At 34.1% G+C, this 11540-nt stretch overlaps 1 protein-coding gene across 1 annotated transcript; it reads right to left on the reverse strand.

The window, feature by feature from the left end:
- Positions 1 to 47: 47 nt before the first annotated feature.
- Positions 48 to 3242, reverse strand: LOC146956165 (WAT1-related protein At2g37460-like). The gene is made up of 5 exons (XM_085749092.1): positions 3124 to 3242; positions 2731 to 2847; positions 2189 to 2402; positions 709 to 876; positions 48 to 203 (listed from the first exon to the last, which is right to left on the reverse strand). Exons 1-5 carry the CDS (start codon positions 3240 to 3242, stop codon positions 48 to 50), a joined length of 774 nt encoding a protein of 257 aa, XP_085605218.1.
- Positions 3243 to 11540: the final 8298 nt, after the last annotated feature.

The following is an 11540-nucleotide window of genomic DNA, read 5'->3' on the forward strand; positions in this document are numbered from 1 at the left end:
AAAATCTTTTGGAAATTTAATAATTTCAAAAGTTTGATTTTTTTTAATTACCTTCCAAGAAGAATATGCTCGCCAAGAAGGAAATATCCAAATATACCAACAATAACCATTGTGATAGAATTAAACGTAGGAGAAAACACAGGGCCTCTGGCACAACTTATTCCTACTGAAAAGTAGACACCTATCCCAGAGCAGAATATCCCCTGTATGTGAAAAAATATAAATGATTAAATTAAAGAGTCATGCTATATGTCACAAACCAATTGCTCGCGAACATATCACGAACGACAACATTATCTATACATTTTCTCTTTTGTTACAATAATTATCAAATTTAATTCCTAAAAACTGTTAAAATTATACGCTTGTCACATTAGTAACCATGTGGCACTCTCCACTAACGTTATTTTGTGCCACTTAACCCATGACAACACCCCTACCAAGAACTTTCTCTCCAAGTATGTACCCAAAACTTCTCCTCTCTGCATGCAATGTGTTAGACAAACTAAAACCTTCACCTTTAAAACCATTTCAATTGTTAACCATAACAAGAGACCTTAATACATATATTCATACCATGGGAGAAGATGAATTACTTTTGAATGGGAAGAGAAGAAAGCATTAAATGAGAGTTTACGTTCGTGTAATTTTCGCGGAAATAAATTCGCTACATTTTCATAGTTTTATTAGTTTGTTATGTAACCTTACCGCATGAATAGCAGACAAAAGTGTCGAATGCCATTGAAAAATGAACCAACCCATGGAATTAAAATTTGCTTCGAATAACAGAGCCACTAGTAAACCTTCAACCGTGCCAAAGATGCATATCAATGCAGTAACAGATAGTGGGGCTTGGTATGAGTCATTAACAATGCCCTACAAAGAGTTGTATTAGTAATCAAATTAAATAAAAAAAATACTAAATCATTGACTATTTCTCTTCACAAGTATTTATTGAATAGTAGTACTTATTTTTTCCTCGTTTGACTTTTCTACCTTGACTTCTTTGATCAATTAAAGTCAGTTAGATATCTAACTGCTTTCTGGTACTACTTTATTCAATAATATTATGATTGTTATTCAGTATATTCATTTGGACACTTTTATCAACAAATTAATACGGTATCCGTAGATATTCAAAATCATTCTCCATGCTTCCGGTAAACAAAATCTCAAATTCATTCTCAATCGACTTCTTCCCCAAATTATCATCATTCTCTACCTAAAAATCAATCTGTTTGCTTAAATAAAACAATCTTCCCCAAATTAATTTGCTTCTACTTTAACCAATGCTAGAATTAAACTTGACCCTACGGCTAAGAAGTGTATTTTCTTAGGATAAAAACATGGAACTAAAGGTTACGTTCTTTTTTATCTTCATAATTGTGGCACCTTTATCTCTCGAAATGTAATCTTTATGAATCCAATTTTCCTTATAATATGAATCAAGGAGCACATAATCATGGATGAGGAAGTATATGATTGATTGAAGGTGTCGTCTAGGGGACCAAATAATGTTCCTAGAAGGTATACATGCCATGCACTCGGTTATATATGTCTCAGTAGGTATTCAGCCCCCTAGCTCTAAATCCGCGAGACAAAAGAACTCAACTCGACATAAGATAAAGACCCAGTCTGGAATATCTGGATGGTTCACAATCCCTCGAGCTCCAAGCCTAAAAGATGAAAGAGCTTAGTATAAGCTGAAGGCTCGGTCTACTGTGTCTGGACAGTCCGTTTCCTATAGTTATTAACTGTTCACAGACTCTGCTTCCGACTGTTTCCTTACGGAAAAGGGTCATTCAAAAGCAACAAGTGCATTAGACATCATGGTAGATCATGCCACAACGATGTCAATTGAACAAAATCAATGGAGAAACTCATACCACTATTAATTACGATGTCAGTCCCAAACAATTAGCCGAAGCCGGAAACAACGCTCAAGAAAACTTGAATTTCCTATTCTATGAACTGATGATACAGAAGCAAGATTGCAACACGTGGAAATTAATGACTTATAATATAATTTTCCTTATAATAAGAATCAGCCTACTTTTCACAAAAATGAATTATAACTCGGCCTGATGATTTGTCCCTTTTTGACAGTCCTACTAATATTAGTCAAGATGATTCTCATAAAAACAACTTACAAACTGATTTTTCCCCTCATCATGACAATAATTTTTACCTGGAGGCATGAGAAGCAAACACTGCTCACGCATGATCCGAATACAAGCAGTGCTCCAGAAATTGTGGTAGCACCACCATGATGGTGGTACCTATTGCCTCTGAGCACCGCGGGGCCTCCAATAAAGGTCATCACCATAGCTCCAGCAACAGTCGTCGAAGTCCCGATCACTTTCAATCGGCCTTCCCACGTTGTCAAGTCGATATTCTCACGCCTAAAACACAAACAGAGAGAAAATTGTTAGACAAGTAGTATTAACAGCCCATGCTTTAATTACTAGCTAGTGTTTATTCTCGTCACAAAATCTCACACCCAACTTGTATGTGAGCAAAAAGACTCACGCACAAGATTTTTGAACGCATCAACGAAAATGCAGACATCTAAATAGCAATTGTATACATAAATAAATACCCAGGACATTCCCCCTACATGATCCTTACCTCATAGCCAGGTTATTTGTTCCAGTAGTAAAATTGAATACAAATAATATGGTACCAATCCTACATACAAACTCTTCAAAAACATAATTTATTCCAACTTACCCTAAAATAACAGCCAATATGAAGCTCATAACGGGAACTACATTCTGCAACGCAGTTGCTATAATAGCAGATGTTTTTTTCATCCCATGAAAGTATACATCCTGGTCGAATATTGGCCTGTCCATTGTCAAATTAAACATAAGTTAGATAAAAACGATTAATTAATAACTCAATGTGTTTATTCAACAATAAATAATGATAAATTTATTACCCGAATAAGCTAAGGACGAATATCTTCCCGAATGTTGAAAGAGTCATATTTTGGGTGTGAGGCCTTGCATTTAGAGAATTGACCTTTGTTAAATTATGAAGTTCATCATCTTCATGATGATGATGAAGAAAATCAGAGAATTGAAACAAACATAAACAAAAAAGTAAAAGGATTGTATGTACCTCCACTCAAAATAATAGGCAAGGGGCGCCATGGCAAGGAAACCTATGAAGTTTCGATACGCCACAAATACATAGCTGCTCATCCCCTGGTTGAACGCCCATTTGGTCACCACATTCATAATTGCAATAAATATTTTCAATATTATTGCGTATATGAGTGGTCTTGACCTAGCAAACCAATTTTGCCTCACCATATCTAGATATAATATATCCAAAAACAACTTACATTAGACAATGTTTATTTTTTAAATAACCAAACAGATCTTAACAAGCTAAAATTTGGTACTGAACAGAAAAATCAACCTAAATATTTATTTTAAACAAGCAAAATACCATATCTAGGAACCCGGATTGTATTTTAAATACAAAATACAATACCCCCAACCTGAATCTGTCCCAGAAAACTACTCTACAGTGGACATTAGAGTCTAATTGTATCAAATTACCCAGATTGTATCAAATTGTTTACCTAAAATTATGTTAAGGGACCACAAGAGTAATTTTATCTAAAATATAATTGTTTATAAGTATAGACAATATTAACTTAGCAGTAATTAGAAAGAAAGAAAAAACTTGATGCATATTAATTGAAAAAGTAAAATAATTTTTGCTAAATCAACAATTACTTTATAAACAAGATAGTAGGGGGAATAAAAAAGAAAATGAGAGAAGATTTAAAAAATGAATTATTTAGTAATATATGGTGTATGTTTTCTACATTGATTTCTTTGATCAATTAAAGTCAGTTATAGATACGTAGGATATCCAACTGCTTTCTGGTACTGCTTTATTCAATAATATTATGATTGTTTCAGTATATTCATTTGGACACTTTTATCAACAAATTAATACGGTATCCGTAGATATTCAAAATCATTCTCTATGCTTCCGGTAAACAAAATCTCAAATTCATTCTCAATCGTCTTCTTCCCCAAATTATCATCATTCTCTACATAAAAATCAATCTGTTTGCTTAAATAAAACAATCTTCCCCAAATTAATTTGCTTCTACTTTAACCAATGCTAGAATTAAACTTGACCCTACGGCTAAGAAGTGTATTTTCTTAGGATAAAAACATGGAACTAAAGGTTACATTCTTTTTTATCTTCATAATTGTGGCACCTTTATCTCTCAAAATGTAATCTTTATGAATCCAATTTTCCTTATAATATGAATCAAGGAGCACATAATCATGGATGAGGAGGTATATGATTGATTGAAGGTGTCGTCTAGGGGACCAAATAATGTTCCTAGAAGGTATACAGGCCATGCACTCGGTTATATATGTCTCAGTCGGTATTCAGCCCCTAGCTCAAAGCCTGCGAGACAAAAGAACTCAACTCAACATAAGATAAAGAACCAGTCTGGAATATCTGGATGGTTCACAATCCCTCGAGCTCCAAGCCTAAAAGGTGAAAGAGCTTAGTATAAGCTGAAGGCTCGGTCTACTGTGTCTGGACAGTCCGTTTCCTATAGTTATTAACTGTTCACAGACTCTGCTCCCGACTGTTTCCTTACGGAAAAGGGTCGTTCAAAAGCAACAAGTGCATTAGACATCATGGTAGATCATGCCACAACGATGTCAATTGAACAAAATCAATGGAGAAACTCATACCACTATTAATTACAATGTCAGTCCCAAACAATTAGCCGAAGCCGGAAACAACGCTCAAGAAAACCTCTACAATTGAATTTTCTATTCTATGAACTGATGATACAGAAGCAAGATTGCAACATGTGGAAATTAATGACTTGTAATATAATTTTCCTTATAATATGAATCAGCCTACTGTTCACAAAAATGAATTATAACTCGGCCTGTTGATTTGTGCCTTTTTGACAGTCCTACTAATATTAGTCAAGATGATTCTCATAAAAACAACTTACAAACTGATTTTCACAAACAAATTTTGTAAAGTAAACATACTAGTAGCATTGCTTTGGTCAGTGGCATTCTCAGCGTTTTCAGCCACGTTGCTTTGGTCGGTGTTCTCGGTGTTCGTGGCATTCTGATTTTCAGCGCTGGTTATTTCTGAAGTGGATGAAGGCTCTGCTCTTGGTGGTGGTGGTGGTGGTGATGGTGGAGAGGACGTAATGTTGTGTGGTGGTGGTGGTGGTGGCGGTGGTGGAGGTGGAATTGGTGGTGGTGACAGTGTTGTTGATGATGAAGGTGGTGGTGGAGAAGTTGATGTTGGAGGTGGTGGAGTTGATGTTGGTGGTGGTGGTGGTGGTGGTGGAGGAGGAGGAGTTGATGTTGGAGGGGTTGGTGGTGGAGGAGTTGATGTTGGAGGTGTTGGTGGTGGAGGAGTTGATGTTGGAGGTGGTGGTGGTGGTGGTGGTGGTGTTAGAGGTGTTGGTGGTGGAGGAGTTGATGTTGGAGGTGGTGGTGGTGGTGGTGGAGGAGGAGTTGATGTTAGAGGTGTTGGTGGTGGAGGAGTTGATGTTGGAGGTGGTGGTGATGGTGGTGGAGGAGTTGATGTTGATGGTGGAGGTGGCGGAGTTGATGTTGGTGGTGGTGGTGGTGGCGGCGGCGGTATTGATGATGAAGGTGGAAGTGACTGAGTTTTCATTTTTTATGGTTAGATGGAAGGCGGAGTTTTCATTTACATCGTATAGAAGTGCTTTTTCATGCATGCATAAGCTTTTTCAATTACATTATGTTACTCATTTGAATTATGTTACTTTATTAATGCTAATTTTATCTATCCATTATTCTTTAACATTGTAACATTAATTAGTTTTCTTGAACTCTGTCATTAATGTTTCACCATATAATTATGGAATTAAAAATACAACAATCATTATTTCCTTAAATAACATCAAGGACAAACTTTTTTTTTTTTTTGAATAATCAAGAACAGACTTATATAACATTTAATTTAAAAAATACAACGTTTAATTTTTTTTCCTACCTTTTTCCTAAAATGTTTACTCAGACAGAGTGCACAAATTCTTGTGATAATACAAGTTTGCTCTATGAAACAAAGAGTAACAAATACATATGCATGTTGTTTTTGTTCTTCCTTTTGGTACTAAGGTTATAGGTAGATAAATATAGGGTGGCTAAGGATACAGTGATATCATTGGCATTGGATTGGGACTCAATAACATATATAGTACTCCTTCTGATCTCCCTATATGTTGTATTTGTAGCTTTATGGTGGCCTTTTCCCATGACTATAACTTTAAACTTATTACTACCTTATACTTGTACGAATTTTGCTCTCCACCCAGCACAAATTGCTCGCGCCCTGCAGTCATGTCAAATATGCCCTTGCGCAAGTTAACATGCGCAAGTGTTAAACATGTGCCACTTAACTAACGCCACGTGAGTTAACTAACGCAGCGTTAGTTAACTCACGTGGCGTGCTGTCTTATGCATGCAGACCACCTCATTTCCTCATTTCTCATCTAAAATCAAAAAAAAATCTCAAAAATCTCTCTCAAATCACCCAAATTCAAAATTCCTTCAAGTTCAAATCAAACAACACTCCAATAACAAGTAAGTTTTCATGATCAAACACCATTAACCTTTTATTTTTACATGTTAGATTTTTTCTCTTAGATTAGAAATTTTTTAGATTTAGAGTTTGTTTAAATTTTGGTGTTTTTGGCAAGAAATCATACAATGTTTACATGTAAATGAGTTGTGTTGCTTAAATGTTTAGATGTTTGCATGTTTATGTTGTAGTTTTGAGATTTTTTTAGAGAATTTTTTTTAGAATTAGGGTTTGTTTAAATTTTGATTTTTTTTGCAAGATATGATACAATGTTACATGCAAATGAGTAATATTGCTTAATTATTTAGATGTTTGCATGTTTATGTTTAATGTATAATTTTTAGGGTTTATGTATAATTTGCACTCCAAGTGTTTGATGAAATGTTTGAATGCGTTTTTTCATTGATTGTGTTTAATTTCTTATTGTGTAGATTTGAAGCAATGGCTGGGTGGATCGATGTTCATGCAGAATTCAACGGCGGAGAACCTCAGAGGTTGAAGGTTCGGTGCCTTGATGTAACGTTAAGAGGTCTCAAGGATCAACTTAATGAATTCAACCAAGCACTCAACCCCAGAGACACAAGGAGGGTGCAAAATGTTCGGTATAAACGTCCAAAGCTCGACGAGGGGAGCGTATCATTCACTTGGGTGGAGTTAAAGAACGACGAAAACGTGACGAGCATGTTTTGGGAGCACACCAAGTTCCAGTGGATCGATATGCGGGTGACGTTGCTGAGATCAACTGAAGATATCATCAACAGCTTGATTCCGCCAGAAGATCGTCATTAGTTAGGATAATAAGGTGCATTCCAACTACAACATTTGTCTTACCTCTGAAATGGGGTAATTCAAACTTGCCAAACGGCGAGGACTCAAGCATTTCGCTCTGCATTCATGTTTTTCCTTTGAAAAGATTAAATTCTTGTTAGGCTGGTTTAGATGAAGGTATTAGGTGTCAAGGAATGGACCTCATTTCGGTGGCACTTGAATACCTTAATCTAAATCAAGCCTAACAAAAATTTATTCTTTTCAAAGGAAAGCATGAATGTCGAGCGAAATGCTTGAGTCCTGTTGTTTGGCAAGTTTGAATTTACCCCATTTCAGAGGTAAGACAATTGTTGTAGTTGGAATGCACATTCCAACTGCAACAATTGTCTTCCTCTGGATGGGGTAATTCAAACTAGTTAAATGGCAGGACACTGGCATTCGCCCAAGAGTGTTTTTGTTCCATTTTAAATGTTAATTTCTTGTTGGCTTCGTTTAAATGATGGTATGGAAGTGTCAAGGTCTGGACCTCATTCCGTTGGCACTTAGATACTATCATTTAAAACCAAGACCAACAAGAATTTAACATTTGGAATGGAACAATAACACTTCTGGACGAATGTCGGAGTCCTGCTTTTTAGCTAGTTTGAATTGACCCCATTCAGAGGTAAGATAATTGTTGTAGTTGGAAGGTACATTTCCGAATGTAATGTAATGATAGTTGACGTACATGTCTTTATTTCCGAATATAATGATGATAATTCACGCTATCGCAATATTTATTTGAATTCACGCTATCGTACTTTTTATTCGAATTCACGCTATCGTACTTTTTATTCGAATTCACGCTATCGCACTTTTTATTCAAATTCACGCTATCGCAAATTTTAATTCAAATTATTTTATTGACTTTATTCTAAAATTTTATTTACTTTATTATAAAAAATTTATTGCGTTAGTTAAGTCAGCGTGACTTAACTAACGCACCTTATAAGCTGTGCGTGAGTTAAGTCACGCACCTTATAAGCTATGCGTGAGTTAACTTGCGCAAGGTGGCCGGTACTAAAAACTGAAGCACAAACGTTTCTTGGACGGTAGTCAATGGTCTTCAATGGTTTTTGCACGTTTTCCTTAATATTTGACCACGTTTTTGGACCTCATTAAGTGTTATATACCTATACCACCTATAAAAACTCTCACATACTTCCTCTTTTCCTCACATTTTCTCCTCCCACTCTCTCCCCCTCTTTCTCCTCTTCTTTTGTTTCTATAGTTTCTAGGGTGTTTATACCCCTTTAGGTAAATACCGGTGGCTTTTGGGGAAAATAGTGGTCCATTAGGTTGGGGAAAATGGCATCATCCCTTGAGGTAAATTTCGATTTGCTTCCTTTTACTCCCAAAATCTTTTTACCGTGGGTAAAAAGAATCATCATGGGGGTATAAAAGGAACCAAATATAAATTTACCTCAAGGGGTCTTGATGTCGTTTTCCCCAACACGATGGATCACTATTTTCCCCAAGAGCTATTGGCATATACCGAAGAGGGTAAAAATAAATATTAAGTAGATTAGTTAATTGGAATAAAAGATATGTATTGTTTATTGTAATCTTTGAATAATATTAATAAAATGAGAGTTCTATGTTCTATTTACTATTTGTATCTATTTTTGCATTTATTTTATAATTTCGAATTTATTTATTTTTGCATTTATTTTATAATTTTGAATAAAAATGAATTAGTATAGAATAAAATTTATTTTATAATTTCGAATAAAATTGAATTATTATAAAATCGGATTTATTTTATAATTTCGAATAAAAATGAATTAGTATAGAATAAAATCGGTTTTTACACAAGTTGCGCAAGTTAACTTGCGCATAGACCATGGGTGCGTGACTTAACTCACGCATAGGTTACAATGTGCGTTAGTTAAGTCACGCTACGTGACTTAACATGCGCAAGGGCAATTTTGGCATCGCTGCAGGGTGCGAGCAAAATGTGCTGGGTGGAGAGCAAAATTCTACTTGTACGGGACCACTTTACGGCTCTGGCTACGGTACGAGAGCTGAATGGGTCATGTACCCGTGCATGACCTTAATTTCTTATTTTGTTTGGTTGCAAAATGAATTTAACCCATTAGATATATTTTTAATCTAGTGAATGGTTGTGATCTCTTTAAATTGTGACCTGCTAACATTTTATTATTTAAACATTAAAATATATTTTTTTGATAATTTTCATTAAATCTTTAAAACTAAATTTCATTTTAATTAAATTCAATTGTAGTCCCCTTTACCATGAAAGAATATTTTTAATATAGTATTTTGTTGAAATTTGTACTAATAGGATTTGTGTTTGAATTCACAAAATAAAAACCGATAAAGGAAATTTCACGTTTTTGTTCATCGAATTTCAGGGTGGGCATGCTTAATAATGTATTTGGTTAATTTTAAAAATGGGGTTAAGTTTTTGTATTATAATTTAGTTTTGGTGAAAGAGAATTTAAATTATAGGCTAACTTATAATCAATCCGACCGTTGAATATGACCTAATTGGAATAAGAACAAAGTAGAAAAATGTAATTTCGACATTAGAATTTTCGGCATAAGTCAATCCGTAAAACCATCCCTTCATAAATCTAATCACATTTCTACGACGATCAAAAAGAACTCAACAAACTAACAGTATCAGATATAATTAGAGCAATGATATTCTAACAACAAAAAATCAACAACTTTTGTGACAACCACCAATTTTCAAAGGAAAAGTAGATAGTGACACGGAAACCAAAGCAATAGAGAGATAAAGTAAAAAGATAATGTGAGTATGAGAGATAAAGTTGTCACATAGGTTGTCACAAAATAGTTGTTAGAATATCATTTCTCATATAATTAATGTGGCCTTTGAATATGACCTAATTAGACTAAGAATGAAGTAGGAATTGAAATTACAGTAATTAAAATCTTCGGCATAAGTTTATGACTATCCGTCCTATGATAATCCTACAATTACTTACTCCCGTTCGATGAGAATTCTTTCAAAACCTAAATATCCATTCTTATGCGAGAATCTTACTAATACCGACTATCCGTTCCATGAGAATCCTACAATTACTTACTTCCGTTTTATGAAAATTTTACCAAGATCAACTTGCGTTTTATGAAAATCTTACTAAGACCAAGTTACATCTTATGAGAACCTTATTCAAATTGCGTAAAATTAAACTATAATTGATAATGTTCCAAATTTTTCTTTATGCAAATTTTTTTTATTCAATTATAACTACTCATATTATATGATATTAAAGTCATAATTTGACAAAAAAAAAAATAAAGACAGATTATTATAACTTGAATATCATATAGTACATAGCATTGACAAAAACTACCCCAATGTATTAGCTGGCTTATTGGGTGCGATATATATACAGTATTTAATGAGATTGAACAACGTTTACATTAAAACAGAAGAGATTCGGTTTGATATGACCATGATTTTTTTTTTTCTTTTTTTTGAATCGGCTGATATGACCATGATTACATAGTGAAACGGATCAAAACAATCAGTACATTGACGTTGATCCAATTTGATAAGTAATTTTTAGACAATTATTAAGTTCTCATATTTATATTCTTCAAGAGCCACATAAATTTACTAAATTTCAAATTGAAAACTCTCATAAGTTACTATATCCAAACTTTTTGAGGAAATACTATATCCAAATTTTTTTTTTTGAGAGAACTATATCCAAACTTGGCATTCATATATTTACGATTTGATATTTAATGAAATGTGAAACAAAGCAATTCCACATTTATTTAAATTCAACTGCTTCTAGTTTCTGAGATTTTTTCCTAGTCCCAAAAATATATAATTTTATCTTTAACAACCCAAAAACGCCTTCCACTAAATTCCAACAAAAAATAAAAAATAAACCCTACGCAAATCTTCAACATCCAACACTCTTCCTCCATTCAATTCAATGTAACACAAACAAGTCTCTTCCCTTTTGCTTTCCAATCTTTTATTTTACCTTTTTCTTTATTCAATTTTTTTTTATGTGAGATTGGTTATTAACTCAATTTGGTTTTGTGGGTATCATCAAGTTTTGTTCGTTTTGTTCTTGTGACATCATGAAGATATTATTAGT

This window comes from Medicago sativa, chromosome 1, assembly GCF_051527215.1.
Source record: "Medicago sativa cultivar Bolivia chromosome 1, Bolivia_mono, whole genome shotgun sequence".
NCBI lineage: Eukaryota > Viridiplantae > Streptophyta > Magnoliopsida > Fabales > Fabaceae > Medicago > Medicago sativa.

Bases quoted from the DNA above. Each gene is read 5' to 3' on its own strand.
- LOC146956165 (XM_085749092.1), bottom strand. From the start codon at position 3,242: ATGAATGTGGTGACCAAATGGGCGTTCAACCAGGGGATGAGCAGCTAT. The intron at 2,403-2,730 runs GTAAGTTGGAAT...TTTGTGTTTTAG, and splicing joins ATATTGGCTGTTATTTTAGG to GCGTGAGAATATCGACTTGA. The intron at 204-708 runs GTAAGGTTACAT...TTTCACATACAG, and splicing joins TTTTGTCTGCTATTCATGCG to GGGATATTCTGCTCTGGGAT.